At 34.5% G+C, this 16,898-nt stretch overlaps 1 protein-coding gene and 1 long non-coding RNA gene across 8 annotated transcripts in view; one reads left to right on the top strand and one right to left on the bottom strand.

The window, feature by feature from the left end:
- Positions 1-16,898, top strand: part of CDH13 (cadherin 13) — a 479,376-nt gene that overhangs the window by 257,923 nt on the left and 204,555 nt on the right. The window contains exons 6-7 of one of the 7 annotated variants that reach the window (XM_072044044.1): positions 13,529-13,611; positions 13,998-16,276. The exons of 4 other annotated variants lie outside the window; for them this stretch is intronic. In XM_072044044.1, the coding sequence (XP_071900145.1) occupies positions 13,529-13,576 (48 nt within the window). In that variant the 3' untranslated portion in view covers positions 13,577-13,611; positions 13,998-16,276. Of the gene's footprint in view, positions 1-6,130; positions 7,785-13,528; positions 16,277-16,898 lie in introns of those variants that run through there. 2 more of the 7 variants (XM_038185281.2, XM_038185280.2) reach the window with 2 other exon arrangements.
- Positions 3,845-16,881, bottom strand: LOC140003540 (uncharacterized). Its single transcript, XR_011812373.1, has 4 exons — positions 16,829-16,881; positions 14,409-14,485; positions 10,341-10,463; positions 3,845-3,994 (listed from the first exon to the last, which is right to left on the bottom strand). It is a non-coding gene; the product is annotated as an uncharacterized lncRNA (long non-coding RNA).

The following is a 16,898-nucleotide window of genomic DNA, read 5'->3' as shown; positions in this document are numbered from 1 at the left end:
ATAAAGAAAAGCATAAATTAGGCCCTGTCTACATAACAGCCTATTTTTGATTGGAGTTTCATCTCCATGAAGGACAAACAACTTCCATATGTGTAACGTTTCCTTCATAACTACTCTTCAGAAAGGATGCAAGCATTTCATACCATGAGTTTGTCTTTTAATATGAGTAAGTGAGGTCAGCAACAGGCATTATCCAGAACTGGATCTGCCAGTGGAGGTACAGCTGGTGACAAGTTGCATGGGATTTTGAGGAAAGTGCACAGGTTGCAGAATGACTACATAGGTGAGACTGTGAAGTTAATCTGATAGTCTCTTTTCATTAGCTTTTAGTTCAGATCAGGAGGGATGTTTAGAAATTAATCCTCCCAATAGGTTTGGAGATCCTGACCTGGAGTCCTTTTGAATGAAAGCAAACTGGAAGATGTAGTTCAGAGAACTTCCCATGCTTGGGTTGCAAATGCTCATAATCAGAGGGAGGTTAGTGGGAGAGGTGTGGAGCACGGGTGTCAGGTCCTCAGCATCGACTTTTGGCTCTGTAGATCTCCCAGACTGGCCCACCCCTGACTCTGTGCTCCTGTTGTTTGGACACTAACACCATGTGTCATACTATTGCGAATAATTATTTATCCTAGTGAAGATGTGTACAAGTTTTCAACTATGGATTCCTTTCGTATTAATGAAGGTTTTTATAACGTGCAATGCAATCCCCTTAGGTCTGCAAAACCGAGTATAAAGGTGGTTTTTTTTTTTTTTGTTTTTTTTTTTTTTGTTTTTTTTTTTTTTACTGTTTTGTGAGAACCATTAGGATGATGGATATCCCTATAGCATGTCAACCTTTTGTAGGAAGCGTATAGGACATTCTTGTTTTCTGAGTTGCAGAAGCAGCCTTTTTTCAAGAGATTTTTCCTCCTGTACTGAAATGTACTTTATTCAACCAGAAATTAAACACTTAATCAGCAGTGTGTGTGTGTGTGTGTGAGTACTTTTATTGTTTGTCTTTTTGTACTCTGTTTGCATTACTCTCTCTAATGTGAAGTGAAGTAAGTTGTTTGGGCACATGGGTTTCCTGTCAAATATAAAAGATGAGTAATCATCAGAAAATAACAACAATAACCACTACAGAATATAAAAAATGAACAAACAGTAAAGTATGTTTTTGTTACTCACAGAAACCTTTCAATGTATGAAAGTGATTTCACTGAAAATCTAGGAGTCCGTCCTTCCTTCATTTTATTCATTTTTTTTTTTCTTTATTACAGATACCAATCTAGACTAACTTAGTTGAAGATACAATATGGATGTTAGGGATTTAGAAGTTATAAAGGAAAGTGTTAAGAATGTGTTTGGTTTGATGATTTGGTTAGTTTCTCCACTTACTGTCAAAAATGGTAACAAGCAGGATATTCCAGCTGTCAATAACTCTTTCAGCAGCAGAAGTGTTACTGATTACAGTGTACTTTGCCAATCTTGTAATAACAGTGGAGAAGTTTAATACATGGTTGAGGTCATCTCTAATCTTTGCTGCTGTATTATAAGCAGGTAGGAGCATACAATGCCACAGAGTGGAAAGCTTGCTCTCTCTGTAACAAGTTCTGTGACATTAACAAGTCTTCAGAAACATTTTAGACTCAGATCTTCAAATGAGATGCAAATGTTCAGCTGGCAAAAATCGATGCAGTTCAGCTGATGTCACTGAGTTCTAGGAATCACAGGCAGCAAGATAAGATACTTTTATTAACAATTTGACAGTCTGGTTTGGTTTTCCTGACTTCTGTCATCTGCATACAGGGTCCATATCCTTTCCTGAAGGAGCATTCTTTGTGTACACTAAAAACTGTTGTCTTCATCAAAAATCATAGTTTCCAAAGTTTAAAAAATTAAAAACTAATTGAGTTGCTTGTGTTAATTATGAGTGAATAAATAGGCATTGATTTTCTAGTACATTCTTACTATATTGTTAAAAATACAGATGCTAATATTGGAGATGAGTTGCTGGTACTGTATATGCTTATGGCTGTATTAGGATTGGATTGGTTCCATATGATGATCAATTGTTTAAGTAGCATGCATTTCAACAGCACTTAAAATTGTACTCATATGATTGACACTAATGATTCTGAAGGAGACACTGTATACTGTCAAGTGCGTAATTTGTTTTTTTCTAAATATTGCTTGAATACGTATTTATTCAGTAGACTATAACAGTGAGGGAGACATTGTGATGATATAGCCAATAAATAAGATGGTTAGCTTTTTTTTTTTTTTAAGTGCCTGAAATACATGCCAACAAAATCCAGCATGATGTCTGTGAGGAAAGAGATAATCACATACCTGTAAAATTCTGTAAAGACAGAGCTGTGGTTTTGGCCTAGTAGCCTCTAGATTTTAATAATCAAAATTGTTAATAGCTTGAATATTCCAGTGGGATAAGCTTCACTAAAACAACATTTCATAGTATTATTGCTTATATCTTTTATCAAGTATTTATATGAAATATTTATTTAATTTTCTAAACGTACAAGTGATTGCTTCTTGAGAAATTGCTGTCCTGAATTCATGTGGAACCAATTGGAGTTTAAGCATGATAACATTTATCAATATGTTTGGTAACAGTTTGGTCTTACATCTGTTTCTCCACTTTGAAGCTGAATTAATCTAAATAATAGATAGTCTTCATTAGTGGGGAGTAAGTCACATGTGGAGTCTTGTGGGAAATTGTGTCATCTACATTTGCTTCCCATTCCTACCCTAGAAAACGCAAGCACCAGTGAGGTGGATTTTCATGGTGTTGAGTCCATCACCCCCAGCCACAGGACTTGAATGCAATCACCTGGGGCAATTAGCCACATTCAGCAACCTCCAGATTTTCCTGCTTCCTGAAGGCCCTCCTTGAGTATGCCGTGGAACATACTGATAGCTATGGCCTGTCCTCCATGTTTAATTTTGCAAGGTGTCTACATAGTAAAGTCTCTGGTATTACTAATAGTTTTATATCCTGTAGAGCAGAGAGGATTTTGCATTGCTGTTATGTGGTAATGGTAGCAATCTACTGTGAGTATGAAGTAAAACATAGCAGTCTCTGTAAAAGATTGTAAGGTGGTGCACAAATATTGGCTTGACCTGCCTTCTTGGTACAGCCTTCCTGGATTTACAGCATAAGGATCTCCTCTTTGTGAAGTTATCCTTCAGAAAGTCTCTTCATTCTTTGGTCTCAAAAGCAGACATAGAAACAGGGTGGAGGAAGACCTCACCTTTTACCTTGTACTTCCTTGACTTCTCTGTTTTTAAAGGAAGACTGTTCCACTTCAAACCTGTGCTAACCTTAATGAGAATTGTGCGCATTGTGCCTTTTTGAAGTGTGGAGAACTGCACTTCATCCGTGTATTACAAAGTGCAGACAGTCACCCGCTAAGGGCACAGCTGTTTTTTTTTTTTTCTTTTTTTTTTTTTTTTTTTCACAGTACTTCCCTCCCTTCCCCTTACTCTTAGGTGTTCCCATTATTTACTAAATGAATGAAATAAAGGAGAACTTACCCATAGCCCGTACTAGTACTTTGGATTAAGAATTTTATATAACCCTTTCTTAGAGCTAAACTGTAGGCTCTGCTCAACATATGATGCATTAGAAAAACAGATTTAAAAAGATTACAACTTCAAGGATCTGATACTGGTTGAAGTTTTTCAATTTCTAAATAGTAATCTTTTGTTTAATATTCTTAGTGAATTAAATCTCCTTAAGTACAAGAAACCTTTAATCAGTATATGCAGTAATAAGTAACACTGCTGTTGAAGTGGTGAATGCTTTGTTCACACATTTTTAAGTCTCGGGGATCTGTGTTGAGAATAACAGAATGTCCTTTGTAGAAGATTATTTAGATCATAGGCTTTGTTGACTGGTGAAATAGTGTTTATCTTCATAATAATAAAACGCAGGAGCTTTAAAGCAGAATAAAGAAAACCACTGAAAAGAAGTCTCCTTTCACTCCAATCTCATCTGTTGAAAGAAAATGCATATTAATTAAAAATTTAGACACTTCATTTCTGTTGCAAGGCTCCTTGCAAAAGACAAATTATTTTATACATCTAGTATGTGGTAGAACTGACAGATGAGATTAATATGCTTCTTAAATTACCATTACCAAGGGTCAATTAATAAGTGAGCTAACCTTGTGAAAGTCATTCTGAAAGACTAGTTACGGATCTGTAATGGTCCCTGTCAAATTACATAGAACTGAGAAAATGAGAAAGCTGTCAAATAAATACGATACCAACTAATTACATTCTGCATAAGGTAAATGAGCTTTTGTGGTTGTTGGTAGAAGGAACAAGAAATAAGTCTACAAAATGTTGCTGATAATTGTATACAGACTTACTTGAAGGGAACAGGTGTGTGCAGAAACCTGGCCTGGTAAGGGAAACTAAAAATTCTTAAGTCACAGAATGTGTGATGTGAAAATTGAATGAAAATTAGAGAAATTTTTCTTAGGCTATTGTATTCTTCATCACCTTGGTAAATGGAAAATCCCCACACTCTTGTCATTCTTTGATTATGATACAGCTTTTATTAGGCTTCTTGATCTCTAGATACTAACATACTAACTTATACAAATGAAGGTTTCATTATGACAAGAAAAAAATAGCTATGTCTACTGTGTGACAAAAACAACAATAACAAAAAACACACCACAACAACAACATAAAAAGAACACTGGTATTAATTTCCTTTCTGTGGGAGGATTTTAAAAATACTGTTCCTTTCTAGCTGCATACCTGCAGGCTGACCAAGTGTCATATTATTCACTAATCTTACTACTTGTGATCAGGATACAAAGCTACAGCAACAAGATCACAGAAGCATAGATAGTTTGCATTCTTCAGAAAATACTGAAGTGTGACAGAGTTGGTTTATGTTGAATCAACATCAATGATAAAAACAGTAAGTGACTAAAAATAAAAACTATTGAAAAAGTAATTAACTATAAAAGGACTTTCAATAATAGCATTATAGTTAAGAGCTTGCTGCTTTTATTACTTTCATCTATTATATATTTATATATGTATTTTTAAAGTGGCTAGCAGTTTTAAAACATTTCCAGCAACATAATCACCTATAAAATAAATTTGGGGGGGCAGAAGGAGGTCTTCTCAGCTGTTGGCAATTGGAAATAGGTTTTTGCATGATATATTTCAATGTGAGCCTATTTCTAACTTACTGGATTGTCTGTTAATTTACCTAAATGCATCTATTACTAAATATTATATGGATATTATCCAAATAATTATAATCCAAAAAGGCCCAAATTAGCTATACGGAAGGTCAAACATGTATTTGTATAGCAAACACTAGGTTTGCTGTGATGATAGCAGTGGTTGCTCATGCAGCTGTTTTCTAGTAATCTGAGTTTAAGAAACTTGGTATTCATATGAATATTTATAGATGAAAATAATAGTCATGCTATTGGATAGGATAGTCATACTACCATATGCTTTCATGAAGCTTTGATCTGGAAATGACTTATTCCAGTTCTTTAAATGTTTATTGGGAAGGTCAAGTCAGAGTGTACCAGAAATGCCATGTGATTGAAGTGATCAGTCAGCACAGCTATTCAAAGCTGTATTCAAAATCTAAGGGCTGAAAGGCATTCAATTACAGTTTTTGATGGATAATTTTAAATGATAAATGTGGTTCGGAAAAGAGAGAAGAGAAAAAGGTTAAAAAAAAAAAAAAAAGTTTCCACAAATTTATTCGTTTCTGCTTTCTATGACCTTCTGCTAGTTAAAGCAGAACATAAAGCAGAAAAATAAACTTAATGTCAGTTTTCTTTCTGTTATTTCATTAATAATAGGATATTTTTCTGACATTGAATATCCTATCTAGATCAAGATAGTTTTGGTAAGGAACTTCATTTTAGTTAAACTCTTGCACAATGTAATTTACCTGCTGTCAAACTCAGTTGAAGTGACACAGTCTGGCACTAACATATTCCAGAACATGTCAGGGTTTGATGAGGTATGAATATTGTGTTTAGTAGTATGCATTTTTATAAGAATTTCTCCAGCATTCTACTAAACAGACGAGCATCCTTCTCTCTCTCTCTCTCTCTCTTTTTTTTTTTTTTTTTCCCTGCAGGAGAATCTTGGTCTTGTACAAATTTGGTTCCTTCCTGAAGAGGCAATCTACAGACATGCTTATTTATTTGACCTCTTAGAGGGAGAAATGACGGTCTGATTACTTAAAATACATTTCTGTCAGGCATGTTTGCTGTGGTTAAAGTTTACACTTTGAATTCGTTAGTGTGAAGCTCGTTTTTCTTCTCATAAAGGGTAATTCTTTTTAAGCAGTATGTGTAGTAAAATTACGGCAGATGACTAAATTCAGTCCACTCATCTCTCTCTCAGCTGTGTCCATTTAATGTTATGTAAGGTATTTGTAGAAGAATATATAGTGCCACCTAATGAACAGTTATGTGATCCTACAGCCTTGTTTTTGAATTTGAAAGATTGTGAGACACAACCGAATTTGTAAAATACTGAACATAAAGAAAAATTAACAACCTACTGGAGAATTTATTATAGAATAAAATAGTTCAGTTAGAAGGGACCTATAAAGACCATTGAGTCCAGCTCTCTGATCAGTTCAAGACTAATCAAAAGTTAAACCATTTTATTAAAGGCATTGTCCAAATGCCTCCTGAACACTGACAGGTTTGAGGCATCAACCACCTTACTAGGATGTTTTATTGTATTTTCATTCCCTTCTTTGACATCAAGTGGAACAGAGAGACTCTAAAATAATTATTCTTGGCCTACTTTACATTTGAGAAAATATTTGGAGATCGTACTGCTTTCCTAGGTAGATCAAAAAATTTTAAGTTGTTTTGGCAGATTGATTCTGCATTTCCATTGGGTTTCTTCCAAAGCATAAACTCATTTCTGTGACATCAATTCTTTCAACGTTTTTTTCATTAATGTCTTCATTATCCGTGTTTACTGAACACCTTTTTATATGGCAAGAAAAAGTGATCTATATCTATTGTTTGTTCCATGTTTCTTAATATATCGTACGCCTTATAGATATGGTTGCTGTACAGTTTTAGTCACATTGTTTATCCAGATGCTATATTTATTTTGTGTCATAATGACAAACCTTCGGTTCTTCAAGACACTTCAGTTGCAAACAGAATAGTTTTACAATCTTCAATAGAGTCCGTATCGCTGATGGATTGCTGCTGATTGGAGCTCAAAAATCAAACTTTTGGTATTGATTGGACTGAGGTTCTGTATGCGTTTACATTGAGCTAGCAACTTACTTAATAGTGATGGATTTATAAATAAGCTACTCTAAATAAAAGAAATTATCTTATATTTCAACCAGCAATATATTGACAAAAAGTGACTTTGCCAAGTCAAAGGAGAACACTTCTTGGTGGTGTGGGAAAACTGAATGAAAAACCTTTATGATTTTTGTAACTAATTATTTTTTGTTTGTTTTCTACAATCAAGTCCTATAGTTGTGTGTTGCATGCATTAACTTAAAAACTAGAAGGTTATAGTAACAATGGAATAGAGACAAGGTGGAATAGAGACAAGATTAGATTTCCCCACAGATTATGGGGAAGAATACTAGGTACAACCTTATTTTTCTGCTTTTAGACAGGAACTTGTACAATAAGAAATTATTATACTCACTGAGGCTACCTGCCATGACATTAGTAACAACGGTGACATGTCTAAGCTATCATTAAATAGATATATGTAGAATACTTATAGACATAATAAATGTTTTGTGAAAATCATATTGTATTGTTGAAATTTATTTTTTTTTCAAGTTTTAACATACAAATTAATATACACATCTTTTTCAAGATTTTAACACACACAGGCCTGTTATTTTTAGAAAAGATCTGTACTGTGCTGTACAGTCTCTGAATTGATGCAGCTAGGCTCAAAGGGAGTAAATGGAGTAAAATAGCCACAGAATGAATGCTCACCACTTTGTGAGTGCAATGACACTTTGGCACTATATAAAGGAAGGTTGAAATATGCAAGAACTCATGATATTACTTTGGAGCATAAAATTCAGTGGGTCTGTACAAGGGCTTCCTGTTCTAGGTCATCTAAGTCTTGAAAAAAATGCTGTACCTCAGTAGATTTAAACAGGTCAGAACGATGGAATATTTCTACTGTGCATTCAATTTTCCAGTTCTATTGTGGTAAACTTGTTTCTTGGAAATTACAGTTGCCTTTATTTGATTGTTATTAGTACATAATAGGGCATTATTTTATTTTTGCTATAACTTTAATTCACTCCTGGTGTTCTGTTAATTGAGTATCTACACTGGTTACTTTTCTCATTTCAGTTACAGCATTGCAATAGGAGAAGCAAACTTCACTGCAACAGGTTTCTGTAATGAGTTCTGTATGCTTATTCCTTTTATGATCATTTATTTTGAGGGTACAAGAAAAAAAAAGTCTTGCTGATTGCAATAGTTCAAAAAGGCCTTTTGCATTTGCAATTTTAGTGCAAAAGGCATTTCATGATTTTTGTGACTGACTATATCCGGGCTTTGTTTTTGTTGCAATAACATCAACTCTCCAACTCTCCTTTTGTCAATATGTAAGTGTTCTTGTACTATGCAAATGTCTTTTTCAGTTGCATCAAGCAGTGTAAAAAATGCAATCTACAACATAATCATTTTCCTTGAAAAAAATGTTTTAGTGTTGTATTCTTATACTTTAAAAGAGAAATAAATAAATAAAAATACATTATGAGTATTGGAATTTGGAACATCTCAACACGGTGTTGTCATAATTTGTAATTTAGGAAAAGCATGAGGGAGAGAAAAAGGGAGGTCTCATTTAAATCCAAAACCAGAATAGGCAGAGAAGTATAGCACAGAGAAAGTACTGAAAAGTAGTGAAGGGCAATAGGTTAGAGGTCTTTAGATTTATTTTGAGATTTATCTTTATGAAGATGTAGTACTAACAGAGGATTTGCTGTTCCGCATGATATTTTACCTGATGTTATAAAATATGAAGTGAAAGCTCAGAAGTAAGGGACAGTGCTGATAGAGCAGATAGTTTACTAACAGGATGCCTTTATTAACATACCCAATGTTCAGAGTTGAGTTGGGTATCTCAGCTAACTGAGATATCCAAAGCCAAATACACACACAAAAAAAATAAAATAATAAAAATAATAATAATAATAATAAACAACAACAACAACAACAACAAAATCCAGGAAGATGCACTGGTACTTGTAATTTTACTTTAAGATTAATAGTTTTAACAGATGATGCTGTCATCAGAGCTGAAGACCAGTGAAGCATTGCATGGAGTTCATGGGCTAAATGTAAGCAATAAAAATAGATGTACATGAAATAAATTCTGTCTTTTGATGTGTCACTGTATAACAGACCCTTGTTGATCATTTGGAAACCACGTTAGAACTGTTTGACTGCTGAAAGGGACCATTACTGTGTTAATTTAGCTAATCTGAGGCTCATTGACTAAATCTTTCTTATTGACAATTAATGTAGAAAGATGGTCCAACATGTTAAGTTACAAAGATTAGGTTTAGAGAGAGAAAACAGGTAATTAGAAACAACATTTTATTTCAGATCAGGCTGCCCTTGGCATATCTTTTATTATGTATGTATCTGCCAACATCTCTACTAAAATTACATGTGGAAACCATTCAGGTATTTCCTTTCTTCTTTATATGAAATACATACCTTGCCATCTTTGGCAAAGTAGAAGAAACAGCTATGCTGTTTTACTTGAAACAGAGAAGCTGCTAAATATTTGTCATCTGGGATGTGCTAATCCATTTAGATATTACCAGGAAGATCAACTGTCTGAATTATAAAAGTATCTGCCATAGACATCCTCTTGGAAAAAACAACCTGGCATTATGTGAAATTCAATAAAGCTGACTGTAGACAAAATCAGCAAAAACTCATTTAGTTCAGAATAACAGGAAAAGATAAACAGTGCTTTGTTAACTTCAGTGCTCGTATATCATTGTAACTGCTAAGGCCAGGCAAAGAATACAGGAGGGAAATGAAAGGAGAGTGCTCACTGTGAATATTCCTATAATATATTTAACCAATCAGATGTCAAAATTCAGCATTCCTAATGTAACAGAGCATACAATCTCTTATGATGATTTGGAGGAATTTCAATATGTTTGCTTTTACATGATTTATGTAACCAAACATAGAGTAGATAGCGAATCATGTAGATGGCATTTCCAACACCCAAAGCTTCTATCATCAACACTGAAATATATTATCTTCAGCTTAGCAGAAAGAGTCAGCAAAGCATACAACGTTTACCAGAAAAGAACGTGGTGAGGGAAGAGATCTGTGCTCGGTGGAAGCTTGTTCACCTCTGTGGTTAAACAGGCAGGCTCTGGTTGCTAGTGCAGGTGCATTGAGTAGACGAGAGGCTGCCAGAGACTGACAGACAAGTTGAATGAGATTTAGCAGTGGAGTAAAAAATAATAATAAAAACAATACTGAAACTGACTGTATATGTGCAGACACAGGGTGCTTAAGAGTTCCTTATGATGGCAGTCAGGGTGCTGCAAAAGGGAGTGGCAGATGTTTTGCCTCATAACACAACATTTCTCAGCAAAGACATTTTCATTTCATTTCATTTCATATCATTTGTTTTTGATATGCAGTTTGAAAGGGTTTCATAATGTATGACTCTTATGCTTTTAGTACAGTCATCTAAATCATATAGATACAAAGAAATTTCATCTAATTCTCTTGATCTGATTTCTACAGACTAACCTTTAAGGTGAAATTTAAAAAGACAACACAATTCCATCTTGCAAAGGTGTGGCAAGTACAGTATAAGATATGCTGATACTGTTTTAAATTTTGAAGAGAGCAATTTTATTTGCAGTATAAGCAAATTTCTCAGAAGGGAAAAAAAAGTTCACTGGGAAAATATTGTTTCCAACTTACCAAGTTTTTTCTCTTTGGTGACACTTAGAGGCCAAGCACACTTACTCCCTTCTTAGGGCTTTTAAGGACTCCTGGCTGTAGTTTATCACTTGAAAACTGACAGTGTGAAGATGAGACATCATCCCAGGAACACTGACAGAGCCAGAAAGCTGGGCAGCAAGGCAGCAGCATGCTGGGTGCCCTCCAGTGCAGCTCCTACAGGTGCTCTTGTAAGCCTGGTTTGTTGCTTTGAGATAGATAAACCTAGTTACACGTACATTAGGTGGGTAGAAGTTGAGTGATCCTTGACTTCTAAGACCTTTTCTTACCTATTTGTAGGAACAGATATTTTAAGCAATAATAACAAAGTAAAATATGTGTGTGATATATACCTGACATTTACACTGGCCTTTATTTCTTATGACTAAATAAGTCAGTTTTCTTGTCACCCCAGTTTTTTAGATCTTGGCTTTTTGTTGTTGATCTGATTAGTTATGGACTCTCTCTGACCCTGTTGCTTCTTGAATCCTTCTGAGAGATGAAATTCATTACAATCTTGCCACTTCTTACATGCTGTTGAGAGTGATTTTCAAGCAGTAAGAACAGTGCTGGAATACTGCTAGGAGCTATTTAAAAGTGCAAAGCCATTTTTCATCTTTTCTTACATATGTGTATTTTTTGCTTTTGTGGTACAGCATAGAGCCTAAAAATTCTGGCAGAGTTTGTTTTAATCCTTTTTTTCAGTACTACTTCCTTTTTTTTTTTTTTTTTACTTTTATTTTCTTTACTGCATTTTTGTTTGTTTGTTTGTTTGTTTTTGTGGTGATTAGACTTGATTGCTTTGTGAATTCTGATATCCCCTTCTCCTTCCTCCCCTTCCTCCCTCCCCCCCATTTTCAAGTGGCTCAACATGTGTTCTCTTGTGATATGGGAATATTTTAATTAGTTTTTATGTAATCATCCATAATACTTTTGCTCTGTGTGAAGTGCACATGCCTTTGTTTGAAGAGCCGTATTGCTCCACAGATTCGAGGCATGTCCTTCTCATTTGCTCACTGAGGTTATTTTTGGAGTAGACGTTCTAATTTCATAACTCCCAGACAATATTTAACAAGAAGTATGTTTCAGAAGTAATTTTAATTCTATTTTTGTAGGTGTATGAGAGTCCCTTAAAAATGTGCAGCGGCTTTCTGTTGTGAGGACACAAATGTATTTTCAGTTGTTTTGTGTCTATACAGCTGTAGAAAAGTGCTTAATGGGGGAAAAATGAGACACTGAGAGGACAATTAGGTTTTCAAAGCTCTTTCAAAGGTGTTTTGATTTTAATAGGATATATTACCCAGTCTTGTAATGCACTTTGAAAATCACACTGTGCACATGTTGGTAGCTTAATAACCTTTGTAAATCTAATTTTACATCACTTGCTCAGCAAGAGATAGAATTTCACTATCAGTCTTGTATTTGGAGATCAAAAAACCTGGAAGCAAGCTTGATTTAAATTTTGCCTGGTGTATGGTTTTCATGAAATCATTTCATCTGTTTCCTCTCCCATCTTTTGCCTATATTATACATATAATTGATTTTCCTTTGAAATGCTCTGTTATATTGCGTCAGTTGGTCCCATCAGTTACATCGTAACTAATCAGGATAGTTATGACCAATTTAAGCACCTAATACCTCATTTCCATTCGCTTGTAAAATGGTGACAGTGATTTTGAGATCAGGCTTTCCACAACAAAGTAGAGAATTTTGTGATAGTATCAGTATTTTCCTTTCTCTGCTTCCAATTCCTTTGTTCACTGTGACATTTGCATAGCTAACCAGTAAAACCCGGTTTTCCCCTATGCAATTCAACTGTTGGGATTGTAGTGTCCCTAGACAGTGACGTTTGGATTTTATGAGGGGTGAATCTAGGGCATAAAATGGATGAAAGTTTTGAAAATTGATGGTTACTAGTGTTTGATCTTGTACATAAAACTAAATATTCCATGAACATAAGAAGGAATCTGGCATGTGCAAATAATTGCTTCTTACAAATATTTCAATCTTAAAAATATGAAATCTTTAAGTTTAAGTTACAAGAACTCACAATAGTACATTATCTGCTCCGGGCTGATGCAATTAATTGAAAATAGCACCTACTTCTTGATGATCAGTTTTGCTTTTAGTGTTTATAAACTACCCTGAGGAATAGGTGGTAAAAATATCAGATTGTTATCCATTTCATTTTCTTTTTCTTCATTAACATGCAAGAAAATTTCTACAACATTATTATTATTTTTAATGAGCTGCAAATTTTATAAAATTTGAAATTGGATTTAGTGTTGCCCTGTAGAAAAGACAGAGTTCATTTTGATATAAGCTTTCTCTAGTATTAAGTATCTACTAATAGATACTTTAGATACTTAATAGATTAAGTATCTAAATAAGTATCTATTAAGTATCTATTTTCTATAAATACTTAATGTATTCTTTTCTCCAAGGTTTATGCTATCGCCATCTGTGTATATATATATATATATATTATTTTATTTTTTTTCTGTTTTCCTGTTTTGTGATCTTGTTCACAGGAAAGGGACCTTTTCATGCTGACAGAAGAGAAAAAAATCAGGACTTAAGTTCTACAAGAAAATAGCACCTTTCTAGCAATATTGTGATTCAGAGAGACACAGCTGTGGGAAAAAAATACATTTACTGTGACACTAATAGCATAACAGTATATACATTCAATTAGATAGTGAATTCATTGCTTAGTTTAGTGCTACGAAAGAATTTACTATATTAAAACAACAACAACAGCAAACAACTAAAATGTATATATAGCATTTTAGCTTCATTTTGCAGCAATGAGCATTTTTCACTGATGGCATCTTCTAGGCATATTCTGTAAAGTGAACTGCAAATCAAGAGTGTTGGTGCTAGAAGACAGGCAGTGGTACTGCCAGTATGGAATAAAGAACCTGGAAAACTCCAAGTCCCATTATCACTAGATTTGTTTTCAAACTGGCACTAAGGAAGATCTGAGCTGCTCAATGCCAGCTGTTTCAGAGAGATGGAGGATTTCTGATGCTAGGCAAAGGGAGGTTCACATACAATGTGCTTTTGGAGGTCAGCCTTTACTGAACAGAAAGTGGAAAAAGCAATGTCATTTTGCTTCCAATTTCTAGGGAAGAATAGACAGTAGGATATTCACACTACAAATATATGCTGTGAGTAAATGTGGAAAATAGACAGTAAGTTATTTAATTAATGAAACTTTTCTGACTTGGGCTGGTTTTGCTTAAAGAAAAACATTTGAAATGACGTGGAAATCTCATTGTTACTTATAGCCACATATAGGTAAACCCCTCTATGGACAAGTTCAACTGCAACTCAGATTTGAAAAGTTAAAGGTTGTTATTAGTAACAAATGTATGAACTTTGAAAATGCAGTTTGTTGTATTTTCTCACCTCTGTTCATTATTATTATTAATTTATTTTTTGGGGTAACTTTGCTCTTGAGGCTTCTCTGGACACACCTGCACTTCCTGCAAAAAAAAGTTTTGCTATCAAATGACATCAAACTTCCAACATATATACAGCACAATTTCATGAAACATCCTTGCTTTACCCTTTCCTTCTGTTGTTCTATGGTCTTGTTATGAAGGATTAGACCAGTCATTCCAGTTTGTTTTGCTGTTACTTCCCCAGTGAAGAGCTCTGCACAGGTGTGAGTAAATAAACTAACCCATGCTTTCTTACACGTCTAGTAAAGTAAATACATGTACATACTGTTCCTGTAGTTCTGTTTTTCTTAATGAGGTTCAAGTTCCAGGAAATTTAGAAAAGTAAAATCTCAGAAAGAATAAAGTTAAATATTTATTCCCTGTTTCTTTGTTTGGAATTACTTGCTATTTTACAGTTCACAAACCAGAATAGTATGACACTGCAGTTGTGCTTCTTATGTGAATGACGATTAAAAATATTAAGAGCACTACATTGGCTGTTTATAATATTAAATTCCTCTTCCTTTTCACAAAGCTTCTATAAATATGTCTCCAAAGCCTTGCTTCTAATGTGATCAAAGAAGACGAAGTGACACTTGCCTAATGAAGAATTCATCCTTTGTCATTCTTTTGGGAGACAGAATTTGAGTTTTGTTGGAATTTTTGTTTAATTAATGCACACAGTTAAGAGGTAGTTGTGCTAAGAAAATGGAAACTATGAAATAACTGTTGGGTAATTTCAAGTGTAAGATAGGTCAGTGAAAGCTTTATTTTAGCAAGGTCATTGTTAAGGTTGATCAATGACCTAATCTGGGGAATACTGAACTGAACCCACTGTTACAGTTTGACATATCATTGCGAAGTTTATGGTGTGATATAAAGAAATATTAATTAAAGATGTTTTGAGGAATCTGCTACTCATATGAGCCCACTTATTTTCAAAACTCTCTTTCCCTTCTTCATTTGGACTTTAATGGTTCAGACATTTTGCTGAGTAGAATTGGATAATGATGCTACCATAAAATCATCTATTTTTAAACATACAGTTTTGGAGAATGCATTAAAGTGAAAACCTTTCAAATCATGTACTGTATACTAAAATTCCTACAATTGTTCTGAAAGAAAAAAATTATTTTATTTTATTTTTTGGATATTGGCTTTGATTTATATTCTTATTTTGTTAACTGAAGTTAAAAAAAAATAACAATAGAATGAAATTATATGAATTTGGAATCTGTTCCCACTGTAAATTCAGGCACTATTGCTTTCTTCAATTTGTAGACTGTATGAGGGTACAGTCTATGCATTGCCCAACTTACTGTTGTTTGCACTGAAAAAAATTGAGCATTCACAGAAGACTCAGTTGCTGTTTTAATTATTTTTTTAGTGGAATCTACATTACTGGAATTCTTTAAAGACTTTATAGAGAGTCATATTGATAAACATGGAAGTTTTGCAATGAAATCTGTATTTTCTGAGAGGAACTTAAGCACTTTGTGTAATAGGGCAGGTGTGCTAGGGCTGGCTAATTCACATGCAGGATCTAGCTCTGAATGTGAGACCCAAGTCTTCCATTACAGATAACTGCTATCTTTTTGCCATCATCCACTCAAACTTGCTCAGGTAATTAATACCATCATCAAGTAGCTTGAGATAAAATTATCCATATCTATTAGAAACACCGCATGTTGGGTTTTATATTTTTGTCTCCCTTTGTGCCATATAATAATCAGCTAATATTTTATTCATATTCATAATAGCAGGAAAATTTAATTGTAATGTGTCTAAATTATTGTCTTCTCTGAGTTGTTCTAGGTAATTAAAACAAATTTTGAATGCAACTTCTCAGTGTAAAGAGAATTTCTTTGCTACATTTTATGACCCAGAGAAAGCCAACTCTGTTTTCTTTCCTGAAAATTGCTTTTATGAAAGGTCCCTAAATCCATGAGGCTTTTTCTGTTGTCAATCCACACCTATGAACTGATGATAAACTAACCTAACAGGTATTCTCAATGGTAATTCTAACCAAGGGAGGAACAAATAGAGCCAGGATTGGTCTCTATAAATATGTACCTCACAATAATTGAGACTGGTGCAGGCAGTGGTACAGTAGTATTTGTAATGACACAGTACTTCTGTGAGATTTTTAGATGCAGGATGAGGCACATTTCCTCTGTCCACCTCACCATTTTCTGGCCTGCTTTTCCTGCTGTGGCGGCTGCCCCTCGTTGGCAGCCAGAGGCCCACCCAGCTGTGCTCCCTGTTCCCCTCCTTAATGCAATGGGGGAGGGAAGCGACATGAAAAATTGGTTGGCTGAGATAAAAACAAAGCACCTGGGCAGTGTTTTTTGCTCTTTATTAAATAACCTCTCCCTGGGGTGCCACCTTTGTTGCCAAGGGGCTCAGCTGCATCCTGAGGTGGGTCTGCCGTGGAACCATCTGGAACCATCCGGAA

Source organism: Anas platyrhynchos, chromosome 12 (genome assembly GCF_047663525.1).
Source record: "Anas platyrhynchos isolate ZD024472 breed Pekin duck chromosome 12, IASCAAS_PekinDuck_T2T, whole genome shotgun sequence".
Lineage (NCBI taxonomy): Eukaryota > Metazoa > Chordata > Aves > Anseriformes > Anatidae > Anas > Anas platyrhynchos.
This window is presented reverse-complemented; position numbering and strand designations above follow the sequence as displayed.